The sequence below is a fragment of the Mastigoproctus giganteus genome, chromosome 5 (genome assembly GCF_048544385.1).
Source record: "Mastigoproctus giganteus isolate SK-2022 chromosome 5, ASM4854438v1, whole genome shotgun sequence".
Taxonomy (NCBI): domain Eukaryota; kingdom Metazoa; phylum Arthropoda; class Arachnida; order Uropygi; family Thelyphonidae; genus Mastigoproctus; species Mastigoproctus giganteus.
Window position 1 is genome coordinate 53181849 of NC_143579.1, and position 16553 is coordinate 53198401.

General features: G+C 35.8%; 1 protein-coding gene across 1 annotated transcript in view; it reads right to left on the minus strand.

The window, feature by feature from the left end:
* Window positions 1–16553, minus strand: part of Vps15 (vacuolar protein sorting 15) — a 316929-nt gene that overhangs the window by 154172 nt on the left and 146204 nt on the right. Inside the window, exons 16-18 of the mRNA XM_090374029.1 lie at window positions 12773–12851; window positions 11825–11972; window positions 4646–4692 (exon numbers count right to left, since the gene is read on the minus strand). Of these exons, the coding sequence (XP_090230155.1) occupies window positions 4646–4692; window positions 11825–11972; window positions 12773–12851 (274 nt within the window). The remainder of the gene's footprint in view (window positions 1–4645; window positions 4693–11824; window positions 11973–12772; window positions 12852–16553) is intronic.

The window sequence follows — 16553 nt, forward strand, 5'->3', positions numbered from 1 at the left end:
TGGTAGTATTCAGGTAGCAGTTTTCACTTCTTCAGCATTACTTGTTACAGTTTGCAACAATTTTAATTATGGTGCAAAAGTGTGTGTGTGTAAATCATTATCAAAATTTGAGATGGCTTGAGAAATTTGTCTAAGAGTCAATTATAAAATTTCATTAGCATTAGTAGAGGCATACGATGCAAGAAAGCAAGCTTATGCAGCATCAGCCAAAAAAACCTAACGTTTCACCCCTCCATTCGTTCCAAATGCCTGTCCAGTTCAGACTTAAATTTATTTAGGCGATCAACTTCCACAACAAAATATGGAAGTCTGTTCCACCAATCAACTACCGACTGGCTAAAGGTAAATTTCCCCACATCTATCCTACAACTGTCTTTCCTCAATTTGAATCTATGCTCCCTCAAGTTCTTAATCTGAGCAAGAGGAAGAATCCCATCAGCATTCAGCTTGCTCATCCCATTCAAGGTCTTATACACCTTAATCAGATCACCTCGCAGTTGCCTACTCTCCAGACACTGCAGTTTGCAGAACTTAAGCACCCCTTTGTTCCTCTCACCAATCTTGTTAAACCTTTTTTTGTACTCATTCCAACAGCTCTACATCCTTCCTAAAATGAGGCCTCCAGACCTGTACATAGTACTCTAGGTGTGGCCTGACCATTGCCTTGTATATTATCATTGTCTTGTATAATACATTATCATTAGCATTAGCATTAGTAGAGGCATTTGATGCAAGAAAGCAAGCTTATGCAGCATCAGCCAAAAAAAAAAAAAAAAAAAACCCACTTCCACTTCACCTCTCTGTTCGTTCGAAATACCTGTCCAGCTGAGCTTTAAACTTATTTAGGCTATCAACTTCCACGACAAGGGATGGAAGTCTGTTCCACCAACCAACCACCCACTCGCTAAAGGCAAATTTCCACACGTCTACCCTACATCTGTCTTTCCTCAATTTCAATTTATGCCCTCTCAGGTGATTATTTTGAGCAACAGGTTGAATCCCATCAGCACTGAGCATGCTCAAACCATTCAAGGCTTTATACACCTCTATCAGATCACCTCGCTGGTGCCTAGTCTCCAGACACTGTAATTTGCAAAACTTAAGCCTTTCTTCGTAAGAGCACCCCTTTGTTCCATTCACTAATCTTGTTGCCTTTCACTGTACTCGTCCAGCAGCTCTACATCCTTCTTGAAATGAGGCCTCCAGACCTGTGTACAGTACTCTAGGTGTGGCCTGACCATTGCTTTATACAAGGGAATAATCACCTCCTTATCCCTGCTAGAAAAATTCCTATATATCATTGACAACGCACCATGTGCTACTCTTGTAGCCCGTCTGCACTGCTCAGAGAACTTCATATCTGCCTGCACAACCACCCCCAGGTCCCTTTCATTCTCTACCACTGTCAGTGTAGTACCACAGAGTTGATACGTTGCTCTGGGGTTGTTGTTTCCCATATGTAGTACTTTACATTTGTCAATGTTAAACTTCATTTGCCACCTCTCAGCCCATCTGCTCAACATTTCCAGATCCTGTTGCAGTAGCATAGTGTCAGAAGTGTCCTTGACAACCCTGCCAACCTTTGTATCGTCTGCAAACTTGGACATTAAGCTTGATATACCATCATCAATATCATTTATAAATACAGAAAACAATAATGGACCCAACACTGAACCCTGAGGGACTCCACTAATAACATTAGTCCACAATGAGCAGTGTCCATTGATTACCACTCTCTGTCTTCTCCCCCTCAACCACCCCTTTATCTATAGCAGCAATTTGCCTCCAATGTCACTCTGCTCCAATTTGTGCAGCAGTATCAAAAGCCTTTCTAAGATCCAAGTATATAATATCAAAGTTATTCCCTGCATCCAGTTCTTTTGTGACTGCATCATAGTATCCAATCAAATTGGTCGGCAAGACTTGCCCTTAACAAAACCATGCTGTGTCCAAGCTATAACTGAAGTCTTTTCTAGATGATCCTGCAGTGCTTCTTTAACCAGTGCCTCCATTAATTTTCCTGGAACAGAAGTTAAACGCACATGTCTATAATTACTTGTGTCAGCTTTTGATCCTCCTTTGTGAATTGGGGTCACATTTGCACATCTCCAGTCTGTGGGTACCTCCCCTGAGTCCAAGGAAGCTCTCGTAATTATGGCTAAGGGTTTGCTTACTTCCTTTGCTCCCTCCTTTAATATAACTGGATAGATCCCATCCACTCCAGGTGCCTTTCTTGTGTTTATCTTCAACAATTTCTCCTCCACTTTACTCTCAGTTATTACAAGATTCTCTAGCTTACTGCCAGAGTTGAATACACCTCTAACATTCCCCTTGTTGAATAACTCATGTGTGAATGTCGATGCAACATATTAATTTAGTTTGTTAGCTACCTGAGCAGGATCATCAACAGTTGACCCATTGATATCAAGTGGACCAATCTGATTCATCCCCCTCCTTGTAGAGTTTACATAAGTAAACAACTCTTTGCTGTTTTTCTTTGCATCCCTTGCCCAAGATTTCTCGTAATCTGCCTTTGCCTGCCTAACCTCCTTTGTGAATTGGTTACAGATCAACTTATATCTATCATAGGCTTCTGTGTCACGTGTTAATTTATATGTATCCCATGCATTTTTCTTCTCTGCCATATGTCTCATTAGTTCATCTGACATCCATTTAGGCCTAAACCTTGAACAATATTTCTTAGTTGGTATGTAAAGCCTAGTAGCTTCCAAGATAAGTTCTTTGAATGCTTCCCATTTTGAATTCGCTGTTGGTAACATCATCAGTTGGTCCCACTGTATAGAATTTAAATACTGTCTCAGTCCATCGTAGTCACCTTTAAGAAAGCAATAACCCTTCCCTTTACTCCTAATGGTAGTTACCTCTTTGAGTAAATCCCAATTCAGCACACTATGATCACTGCCACCTAGTGGTTCATTTATCTGCAGATTCTTAATGCATGAAGAATCACTACTGATAATCAAATCAAGAGTATTACTCCCTCTAGTTGCCTCCTGAACATGTTGATGTAGAAAATTATCATCCAATAAATCGACAAAAGCCTTGCTAGTGTGTGAGTGACCATCCCCCAAATTCCAGTCAATATCTGGGAAATTAAAATCTCCCATTATAAGACTCTCTGATTTACTGGCCCACTCTATTTCCCTGTACAGTTTCTTATTATCCTCATCAGAGTCATTAGGCCTATAGCACACTCCTACTCTCAATTTTAATCTCCCAATGCTCACCAAACTGACTCGACACTGCACTTCCAGCTATGTCGACTGGCTTCACTTCCTTGGATTTTATGTGTTTCTTAACTAATAGCATAACCCCCTCCTCCCTTCCTATCCTGTCTATTCCTTTCTGTAGACGTTGTACTGCCCAAATTCCAGTTCTGCATTCCTTATATCTGTGTGACACCACATCTCTGATATTCCAATAATATCTGCCTTTGATGTTTTGAGCAATACCTCAAATTCATCAAATTTATTTAATAAACTCCTAGCATTAGTGTACACGCCAGTATACATGCACCTGTTTGTATTCTTAGCTACCCTAACACAACCCATGTGTTTACTTGTACCGCAATGACTCCCAGCAGTCTCTGAAATATCCTGCATCTTGTTTTTCAGGCTTCTGCTCATTCCAATAGAAGCAGTGGAAGAATCTCTTTCACCTCTGCCAGTGGCTACTGTTAATCTATTAGTCTTTGTCTCCCCCCAAGCTAGCAGTTTTCCGACCCACCTAACACTGCCTCGATAGCATCAGTAAATATTCTTGCACCCTTTCTATTTACGTGTATCCCATTCCTGTAGAAGCAGTCTCTCCTGTTAACAAGTACAGATCAGGCTGAAAAAAATTCTACCCCTTGAGCCTTGCACAATCTTTCCATGGCCGAATTGATCGACAAGGTTCTCATCATATACTCCCTCCTATTGTGTTTGGACAGAATTGCAGACACTTTCAAATTCAACCCTAATTCACATTTTTTTTTAACAGTGACCTGTACTTGTTAAGTAATTCTGCCGGTCTCCTACTCTTGATATCATTAGTACCAATGTGTACAACTATATCACCTTTTGTGTCCTTCAAAAGATGATATCAGCTTTACAACGTCATCAACCTTTGCCCCTGGCAGACATACCCTAGTCCTGTTCCACCTCTCCTTTTTACAAAGCATATTAGCATTAGTAGAGGCATATGAGGCAAGAAAGCAAGCTTATTCAGCATCAGCCAAAAAAAAAAAAACACACACCACTCCCATTTCACCCCTCCGTTCGTTCGAAATACCTGTCCAGTTGAGCTTTAAATTTGTTTAGGCTATCAACTTCAACAACAAGTGATGGAAGTCGGTTCCACCAACCAACCACCCGCTGGCCAAAGGCAAATTTCCGCACATCTATCCGACATCCGTCCTTCCTCAATTTGAATTTATGCCCTCTGAGGTGATTATTCTGAGCAAGATGAAGAATCCCATTGGCATTGAGCATGCTCAAACCATTCAAAAACTCAATGACTTTAGAAATTAAAGTCATTTAGAGTTGTTACATGTGTACAGAAAAATATACTGAAGTACAGGTACTTTATGCATTTCCAAATGCATCTAAAAAAATTTCTAAAAAGATATTTAACAGCAACTTACCTTATCATTCAAAAATGTTATCATGTGAGACAGAATGATATCATTACCTAAGAAAGAAATTAACTGTCAATAATACTTTGCCTCAGTTTATTTGAAATAAATATAAAACATAAAATTTATATGAAGTTCTCATTTCAAAGTGCTACTAACAATTATTTTTCGAAATGAAAAATATTCCCTACTTAAGGTTTGGGTGAAGGGTCTTTTCATATCTAAAGACCACAAAATGATTTTAAGATGATTTTAATGTGAGCCACATAGAAATATGTCTCCTGATTCTTTTACCATAGACCAGGTTCATCAGTATGTGTAGGTGGATGAGTCTCTCAAATGAACTTAGGATAATATAACAATCACTAGTTGTTAATTTCCATCTTCTTTGGGAATTTAAACTAGAAATATGCAATATAAAAGGGGATAAAAGTGTAAACACTGCCTTGCTAACTACTACAGTTAAATTAGTCATTCTAGATTATTAGCTTTCCATTCACTATTGTCCTCCATACTGTCCTAAGTACAGATTATATTACATTTTTAGCCCCAACCAGAATAACTGATAATCACCATAAAAAAACAAACTTAAATAAATAAAAACACTCAGCAAATTCAGTGCTGTCTTGCAAACTTCATTTGTATTTAGATCTGTACTTACTTGTCCTTAATCCCTAGGCTGTGTTCTATCCAAATGCACACCTTTTACTACACTCACTCACCAAAACTATCACATTATACTGTTTCACTCTCTACATTGCTCAACTTTTACTTGCCGCTTTACTTCCCTCTGCACATATGGTGTTCTTCTTTATCACTTCTGATCATCCTTTTGGGATGTTAAACTATTACTTTTCCAGCAGATTATTCTCAGGTGCTTGTCAGCAACCAACTTTTTGTTACTTTGTCAACCACATACATTATCTATTTGTACACATATTATTTACATAATTATGAAATTATCTACATAATTTCTCTACACCTTCAAATATGATTATTAAAATAGACTCGATACTCTAATAAACTTTTAATTTTCTGAGATAGCTACAAAATATTATATCCTGCTATATGTGTAGGCACAGAGTTTCTGAACCTGCATATGTACCTCACTAAGATACATTTCATATCGTTAATATTCCATTCACATATTCTTTCTTTTATACTATGCTTGACATTACTTACAGAAACTGCACTGTTTGTCAGAATTAACGGTACAGGGTCAATCAAGTATTCTTAATTCCTTTTATTGCATCATTTACATGGTGCAATAAACGGAATTAAGAATAACTGATTGAATAAATGAAGTAGAATTAGGTAATTTAGATGAAATAATAGTGTTCATTTTGTACCAATGATTAATTAATAGATAACAGCGCTGCAAAGGCTTTTGGGGTTGGGCTTGGGATCCACAGGCCTCCGATTCCGTGGTGCGTTGGATCACTGATTTTGTCTACAAGGGTGTGGAATACATGTAAATTATTTGTATAGTTATTCAACAACAGAGAGCATCAACACTGAAATGTTCTACAAGATATCATAGAGGTAATTCCTCCATTTCTTAACTAATTGATATATAACATACAATGCGTTGAGCCTTTACAGTTCTGTTATCTATTAATTAAATAATTTCCTATAAATTCCTTTTGACAATTCCACAAGCTTCGCTTACTCTCCACTCATATCCTTTCGACCTTGCAAGCATGGGAGATTTCTTGCATACAGAAATCTCCCTTTCTTGCATACAGAAATACACAAAATTAACACTTAGATATTAGGCTCAGGATCACCATATAACATTCCTAAAATACTGCCTCAAACAAAACATTACTCTGAAATTTGCTATTGTCAAATTCAACCAAAATTTACCGGGCATAAACAAACTAGCTTACACCATATCATGTAGTATCATTAACCTCACCCTGAGATCTCGTTATTCTATCATGCAACAATATCTGCATCAAGTCAAACAAATCTGTAATAAATTAAGAAAATACTTTCACCCTAATGATTGGTCAACCTTGAAAACCACTTTGCTATGAAAATTAATTTGTTGCGAAGCACTAGCTTCGAAAATTAGAGACCATCACAGAAATAAACTAAACAGGCTATCCTGGATATCTGAAAACCCACACGCTAATTACCCCGAACCACCACTCAGCTTGCGGCACAGCTTCCCAGTCCCCCCATGTCACTAATCTCTAAAAACTCCCAAACCCGTGACCAAATTTCGCTTCTGTCCAAAGGCTTAAATTACAATTTACCTCCCTGTAATTTGTCTAAGAAACAACTTATAGACATCAAATTTGGACTTTGGAATGTCCCACAGAAAGACATAATCATTCAACAGATAAACCAGATAGTGAATAACCCTAAAAGCCTGCAACTTCCCAAATTAAATAGTAAAGAAACCTCAGTGCTGAGTGATCTTCAAAAAAACACAAAGATATCATGATACAAAAAGCAGGCAAAGGCAATACAGTTATAGTTTTAGACAAGCAAGCAAGATTATATCAACAAATTAAATTCCATAGTATCAGATACTTCTACATACCAAGAAGCCAATCCAGACCTTTTTTCCAATTTAGTCAACTAATATAATAAGACATTAATGACATACCAGAAAAAAATTTACATTACAATGGCTCAGTTAAAACAATTGAAAGCTAGGATGTACAATATACCCACGCTTTTTGGCCAGGTTAAACTACACAAGACAGGTTTTCCCATTCATCCCATACAAGCATTCAGCATTCTCAGTGTTAGCTTCCACATATAACATAGTAAAACCGTTCAGACAAACCATAAAGTTTGGGATCAAAAACAACAATTTGCTATTTAACATCCTAAAAGATAAATCACTTAATGATAATAACAACCTATTTTCCCTAGATGCCACCTCTTTATGTACCAACACAAACGTCGAAATACATCTTGGACATTGTCTGGGACATGCTAATCAATAACTCCTTACCAATTAACCATACTAAACTTCCGATTACAGCTATTTTCAATCTGATAAAACTTTTAACTGAAGCCAATTATATCACTTTCCAAGGTAAAGTTTTCAAACAGTTTTATGGCCTACCCATAGAGTTAAATTTAAGTGATTTACCAGCAGAAATATACCTTACCACTATTGAAATAATACATTTAACACCCTTTCTTCCGTGAGTCACCTAATATGGTAGATATCTGGATGATATACTTTGCATCACAGATGTGGGGACCATACAGGAAAGTCTATTTTGTAAAAGGATAAGAGAAGTTTACCTCAATATGATACATAGAACACTTCCGTTGATACTCTCCAGATACTCTCTGGAGAGTATCATATGGAAGTGTTCTACATATCATATTGAGATAAACTTCTCTTATTCTTTTACAAATATTGATATCAATGTAGAATGTATTGAGCATTAGAGCTCTGGTTCATACTAGGAAATTCTACAAAACTTTAATAATATCCATGCAAGATTAAGCTTTACACTAGAATCCAAAAATACTGAAACAAAATCATTACATTTTTTAAATTTCACCCTCACACGGGTTATGAACAAAATTCAATTCAGCATATACAGAAAGGCCACCAACACTGGAATGCTTCTTCATTAGAATAGCTACCACCCCTTCACCTATAAAAGATCCATTATCCTAAATCAATTTCTCAATGCCTACAAATACTCAACATCTGAATCAGCCCTAAACACAGAAATACAAACACTAAGAAACAGATTTCAAAATAGAGGTTACCCCCTACCTATTATAAAGGAAGTAAAGTTACAAGCAAAAAACAGATTACATAATACCAACCCAGTTATTATCAATAATAGCATAAAAAAATATTTTATTGCTTTACTGTATATTGAACAATGGTTCAAACAACTAAATAGAATTTTTAAAGATACACAATTCAAAATCATAGCCAAACCCACAACAAAACTACATGCTGCCCTTAAAAACCATGAAGTCAAATCCTCTTCCATGTTCCAAATAAATAATTGGCGAAGGTAAAGAAAGCCTGCACAGAAGCATGCAAAAGTTCGATGAAATTTACTGGTAAAAAGTACTTGGCCGTAACGGCATTTGTATTGTTGTTCGCTCAGTAAACATACAATGGGTGTTATTGGTCAGGAGTAGAAATTTAATCCCATGGGAAATTGAAACCTTCCCGAAGTGGAGGGGGTAACATGACCTTTTTTTTCTTCTTTAGAATCACTAGTGGATAAATTGTTTATTAAGAAGAAAAAAAAGAGGCAAAGGAAGCACGGCAAACTTCGAAAAAGTTTACCGGTGAAACTATGTTACGAACATTTTTTACGACGCCAGAACTTCCAATATGACTCTGTTCGTGATTCTAAAGAAAAAAGGTCAGGTTACCCCCCCTCCACTTCGGGAGGGTTTCAAGCCCCCATGGGATTCAACTTCTACTCCAGACTGATAACACCCACCGTCTGTTTACCGAGCAAGCAACAATACAAATGCCATTACGGCAAAGTACTTTTACCAGTAAATTTCATTGAACTTTTGCATGCTTTTCGTGCAGGCTTTCTTTACCTTAGCCAAGTAATTTAGTCTACAACATGTCTTGCAAAGGTTGAAACTCCTCATACCAGGGATCCACTCTCTGTATACTCAATACAAGAATGAGACACCATTCAACATCCATCCTGTCATCCTGTTCCTCGACTTCGGAATTTGCATTCCATGCGACTAGTGAAGGCCACACCTTTCTATTCAACGAAGCAAAAACTCTAAGCATCCAACATGATTACACCAAACTATTCATTTCAGAGATGCTTGAAATAAAATTTCATCAAAACTCAGTCAATGTACATCATCGCCCCATCCCATCTCAGATTCATGGTCCTTCATGAGCATGCTCCAAGATTGCAACTAATCTCCATGCTATAAAATTCCGTTGCATTACCCGCGGTTTCACTTTCCTGTGATCATGACCCTGATCGAAAAGCCCCATCTGCTTCAGGGAAATAACAAAATTCTTTAGTTTCTTAATGTTTCAGAGGATTCTAAAAATGTTTTTTATGTTTTAATATTTGTTTTCAAAGTTTTAAAAGTATAGATTCATTATTTATTTGGTTTCAAAACATTTAAATTGTTTTTAAAATATAGACATATTGTATTCTCTCACTCAAAGATTAGGGATGGCAATTCGATGTATTTTGGGGCCGGGCTTGGGATCCGCGGGCCTCCAATTCCATTGATTTCGCGGGCCTCCAATTCCTCGTAGACAAAATCATTGATTTTGTCTACGAGGATGTGAAATATGTGTAAACTATTTGTATAGTTATTCAACAAAGGAGAGTATCGGCACTGAAGTGTTCTACAAGACATCATAGAGGTAATTCCTCTATTAACTAATTGTACCAATGATTAGCAAACACCAAACAAAATAAAATGACTACAGATCAATTATGCTACACAATGAGAAGAAAGGATGGTGCTATCTTACCAGTGGATTTTCCACTGCAGACCACCACTAAGTGAATTGCAAATGGCACAGCAAATAACAAAATTTTGGACAGGAAAACTTTATCCCAGACTGATAGTTGAGAAACACTACTTAAATTACTCTAAATGTAAAATCTTTCATCTTTGTATGGCTGTCCCCAGAGTATAAACAAAAAAATCCTTAATTTATGTTAAGACGCTCAGGTTCATACATTTTACAAGCTCCATCTTTAATTTGGTGCTTTCAACTCACTGCCTCCCACACCATTGGAAGGAAAACCTTGTGAGACCAGTTCCTAAAGTACAGGCCAATTTCTAACTCATCAAACCTGCTGAAGTTGCTTGAAAACGTACTGCTGTCTATCCTCAGTAGACAGATACTGCCAGATAATCCTCTCCAAATTCATTATGCACTCCTAAATGGTTCAACAGTAACCAACCATCTGGCCACCACTAACAAAATCCTTAGAGAATTTGAAAACAGTAAAGAACTGGCAATCACCTACCTTGATGCTGAATCAGCATTCAATGCTGTGAACCTTCCTTCTCTACTCAAGCTGCTTCAGGACCACTAGCTACTAGGAGTAACACCTTGGCTTTCCTATCATCTCTACTTCATAATTGCCAATTTGGAGTTTCACAAGGTGCCATATTATCTGGCCACCTGTTCACAGCCATCATTACACCACTAGTTATGCAGGATACCTTGATGTATGCCGAGGACTTGAAGATTCTCATACCAGCCAGCCAATCAACACCCCCAATAAGTCATACAAGCACCCAATGCTTTCCTGATTGACTGACTGAATGTCTCTCCCCAGTACTGTATGCAGCAGAAGTATGGACACTGGCACCTCTAAGTAGTGGCCTCTCAAATGGGTTTTACACAGGCACAAGTTACCACTCAACTCTAGGCCATAGCCACAGCTAACATTAACAATATTCTAAGGCTCTCGCAGCCCACTGAAGAGAAGAACTCCTAATAACAGTTTAACTTCTGGCTGGGCACATTTCCTCTCCCTCTTTCTGGGATAGCTCTACCTGGATAATTCCAGTGTCTCATCTTCAGTGAACTCTGCGGCTGTTCTCTAATCATGCACGGCTTCATATGTCCAACCAATTTCTACCACAGCAGATGCTTTCACACGTCCAGGATCTAGATGTTGACCTGAAAATGTTTGCCTAAGATTGCGTATACAAATGAAGAATACTCCTTGACAGACAGCTGAGACCACTACAGATTTCTGCTGCTGCCTAACAAGTTATATACATAACCTCTATCTTTTATATTTTTATTTATATTGTATTTAACTTTTCTAATTAATTTATGCAGGTTTCATAGCATGTCTCTTTCTTTTTATTCTCAGTTATAGGATTTTCGCATATTTTATTGTTAACCCCTGGCCAAAGTGCTATGATAAACTATTATATATATTTCATGTATGTATTCCATGCTCCCTTACACATTACTATAAAGATTAACCTATGAGATTATTCAAAAAGATGCATAAGCTGCTGAGAAATATGGAAAATCTGAAGTGGAATTGGCTGACAATATCCAAGGTACCTGTACACTTTGGACAATCATTGCCAAAGATGATTAATGAAATTATCATCACTAAATGAGGAACAGCATTATTAATTGCATTCAACATTATTTTGGTAAGGCACACAAACTTGCAGTCAAATCTCTCTAAAATTTTGTATCATATGACTCACCCTTCTGTCTTCCAAAGAAAACACACAAGCGAGTAATGCTTTTTTCCAATAAAGTTTGCTTCACTATATTGTCTGGATCACTAAGTAAAGTTGTAACACTCTGCTGAATCATCTCCTGTAAGGCTTGAAGTTCGGTATCATAGGATGCCTGCAAAAATGCATGTGAAATATCCACTTTGTTTTAGTTCTTATTCTTTCTTGTACATTTTATAATAAAGCACGTATGTTTATTCATTACTCATATAAATTATTATTCTAATGCTTATTAAGCTTTCTAAAAATTATTAAAGTATACATTATAAGAAAGGAAAGGTTGCGTACCTTAACAATCTGCTATAAAAAATTTTGAACAAGTAAATTTCATCTGATAAAAATATAAAAGTAAAAAAATAATAGTTCCACATCTGCACTTGACATACTAGGTATGAAATATGGAAAATTTTCATTATAATGCATAATATCATTATACAAGTAGTGTATAAATAAATGATTGTCTATTTGAGAATTTATAAAAAATATTAGCAAGCAAGAAAATAAAAAATATATATATAATTTGGGATGAAGACAGCTTTGAATTAAACTTTAGGTAAAAAAGCTATAATTCTGTTGAAATATTTTTATTGAAAATTAGTTTTGTTGAATTTTAATTTCTTTTAGTTTCAATAAAAAGTGATCACATTAGCTAGAATGGAATTATACAGAGGTTGTTTTTTTTTATTTTTTTTTTGATTTGGTAGTTGTTGGCGCATCGGCTTCTGTGGCCATATTGCACCTCCCAAGGTTTTTGCAGTACTTTGATCCAAGCCTGAGGCGGGAATCGAACCCGCGACCTTTGGGTTGCCAGGCAGGTACTTTACCCACTCGGCTAGCCCGGTCGGCAATACAGAGGTTGTCACTTTGGCTGATTTTACTGTACCTTATTCATAAAATAATATACAGGTTACTTACTTGATTATGTGTTTGTATATCCACAGTATCAGATGCTGTGTCTATAGGTTCTGCATCTACTTGTGTTATCTCTAGAAACCTGTACATTATAAAAAATAAATTAAAATATGAAAAATTTGCTGTTACTAAACAATTTTAATTATCAAATACATTTCAACAGAATTTTTATAACATTTGACATAATTTAATTACATGGACTAGTTTTATATTACAACATTCATAATAATAATTATAAAATTTAGTTAAGTAACAAGCAGATTAATCTGTTTTTGAAGTAACTTTAAGTATACTTATAAATAAAAATTTGGATAAGTGTTTTATAAATTAAATTTTTAATTTTTTTTGTAAAGTATATATATTTCTTAAATTTTTATCTGATTTGTGGAATAGTTATTTAATACATATCTCTGCAGATGACATTTAAAAAAGTTGCTATAACTCTTTTAGTTTGTTTGTTATTTGGTTTTTAGGAGCATTAGCAACTAAGGCCATATTGTTCCGGGATATGCGGTGGTCATTCCCTGACCTTTCCGCATCCTCCGTATTTGGTGGTGACGGGCTTGAACCTCGGTCTAATCAAGAAGCGTGTGCTGCACACTGCTGCTCCTTCCTACCTGGCTATGGAAGCGCCTTTTATCTTAGTAAAAATGATGCAGATTTTGAGTTTTGTATTTATCAACCACTGCATTCTTTTCCTATGATCACTAAATTTCCTCTAAATAATACCAAATAATAATTCCAACCCCTCTGTCTTATTAGGCATGTTAGCATATATGTGTAATGTGCCTATTCACTATGTCTGTCAGCATATAATAAATTGGCTCCTAGTTGAAGGATTTCCATGATTTATATTTGGGCTCTTTAGAGAATTTCAATAAAATTGGATCAATAAAAATTGAACAATTGTTATTCTTTGTCTGTCCATCCACGTGTAATAATTAGATTCCCAGTGGATGGATTTTCATGAAATTTTATAATGTGCTCTTTTAGAATAATTTTTGAAGCATTCCAAAATGTGATTAAAAAATTCAAACAAATAAAAATTTGGCAATTATTATTATTATTTTTCATATAGGGGGTCCCTGATATCTGAGTATTTATTATCTGAGTCTCTGCAGTTACGAGGTTACAAATAATACATAAAAAAAAAAAAAAAGCGAAAATATAATAGTATCTAAGTAAAGCACACGGCACACACAAATTGGAACTAACACGACATGCGCAAGTGATATACAGAGGTGTAAAAAGTTTATGAAGTTTATTTAATGTTTTTATATGATTGAAGATTTCAGTGAAAGGGAAACAAATTTCACCATAATAATGAAAAAACACATTGAATTCCAGCTATCGGTATTATTGTAAATGCAATACGATCAAGTTCACTACCCGTTTATACATTGTACAACAAATTGTATCAAAAAAAAAAAAAAAAAAAAAGAGCCCAATAAACCGAAAACTGCAAATTGTTTTTACTGTTTTATGGTGGTGACCTCCAGAAATGTGCTTTAAAAAAATATCACAGAGGCGTTCATATCTGAAGCACCTGCATCCTGTTGACTCAACTCCGTCTACCTATGGTCAGTTTCTCATTTACTGTTGCTTGTAGTAGTTGCATCTGATATTTTTGATAATTTTTATGTTAAGCAAATTCTTAGTTTTTTTATTTTTATTAAACATGAGTTCAAAGCAAAGTGTTGAGGATAAAACATCATGATAAAAAAGACAATGCAAAAGTTATGGTTTAGATGTTAAATTAGAAGTTATATGTCGTAAAAGAAGTGGAGAACAAGTAATCGATATAGTTCATTCCCTTGAGGTCCCAGAAACAACAATTCACACCATCCTAAATAATGAAGGAGATATCGAAAGCAGAGCAAAGAATATGATTTGGAGTAATGTATTAGAGATTATGAAAAGACGACTAGCTATCTGGATAGAAGACCTTTATCAACAACACACCCCTGTAAGCTTAAGCGCTTATACAAGAAAAGGCCTTAAGCTTATATGAGGATATACAAAAAGAGAATGGAGAGAATGCAGTTGAAAATTCCAAAAAATTTGTAGCTTCTAAAGGTTGATTTCATCAATTCCAAAAATGGTACGGATTCAAAAATGTCAAAATTCAAGAAGCTGCCAGTGCATATTCTAAAGCTGCAGAATCTTATCCTTTAGAATTTAAAAGATTCATTGAGGAGGAACAATTTTTCAAAACAAATTTTTAATGTTGATGAAAACAGATTAAATTGGAAGCGAATGCCATCAAGGATGTACATATTAATCAAAGAAAAGGCAGCACTTGGTTTCAAGGCGTCTAGAGATCGCATAACTTACTTGTTGGTGGAAATGCAAATGGCAACAAAAAACTAAGGCCATTACTTGTCTACAGGTGTGAAAATCCGAGTTTTAATAAACATGCCAAAACGTTTGCTATCAGTGATATGGAAGTCCAACGAAAAACGTGGATTATGAAAGAAGTATTCCATGATTGGTTTATTTGTTTCTTTGTACCTTAAGTAAAAAAATATTGCAAGGATTCAATTATACAGTTCAAGGTCCTTCTTATTGTAGACAATGCCACAGCTCATAACATTGAAGCTGACAATGACTTGTGCCCTAATGTTAAAATTATATTTTTACTGCCACAAATGACATCAGTAATGCAATCCATGGACCAAGGAGTTACTACTGTTTTGAAGGCTTATTACCTTCGACTCACATTTAGAAAATTAATTTCTAAAACCGATACAAGTAATGAAAATAACATGGATGATTTTTGGAAAAGTTTTAATATTCTGCACAGTATGAAAATGATTGGAGAAGCTTGGAAATAAATTTCACGTAGATTAATGAATAGCTCATGGAAAAAGTTATACCCTGACGCTGTTCGTGAATATGAAGAATGCAATGTGGCCGGTTACAAAATGAAATTGCAAATCTTGCAAAAGTAGGATTCCACGGAGTTGATGATGGAGATATTGCACAACTGCTTGAATCAAGTGCAAAACCACTTACAAATGAGGAGCTAGCAGAATTAGACCAACTACCCGCAGTAGAAGAGGAAGCCAAAAATGATAACACGATTGAATCACCAAAGAATAAAGATTTGAAAATTAAAGAATTAAAGGAAGCCATTGAAAAAATTGACCAAGCACTTGAACATTTTGTGAGAACAACCCTCTTCATGATTGTGCAGCAAAAGTTAAGCGTGAAGTTAAAGACATAACTAAATGCTACGACATAATTTTATCTGAAAAAATACGGCAAAATAAACAAACAACTCTGGATTCATTCTTTATTAATAAAACTGAAAATAGTATAACTTCAATAAATTTTAATTAACTTTACAATGTTGTTGTTGTTTGTTATTTGGTTTTTAGGAGCATTAGCCATATTGCTCCGGGATATGCGGTGGTCATTCCCTGACCTTTCCGCATCCTCCGTATTTGGTGGTGATGGGCTTGAACCCCGGTCTAATCAAGAGGCACCTAATAAAAAAATGTCGAATAAAATAATTTTCATTTTTCGGTTCCAATAAAAAATGTCTTTTTCAGTTCCTTCAATCCATTTTTTACTATGTACAAGTACATAATACACATTATGAAAAATTGGTCCCCCCCCATTTTAAGTGGAATTTTCTGGAACCAATTATCCTTGGATAACGAGGAACCCCCTGTATATCAGATATATCCATATACTATAGCTGAAAAACTGGCTAGAGGAATGGATGGTCAATGTGCCGGATACACAGAAATGACATGTTCTTGGTTGCACAAAAAAGATA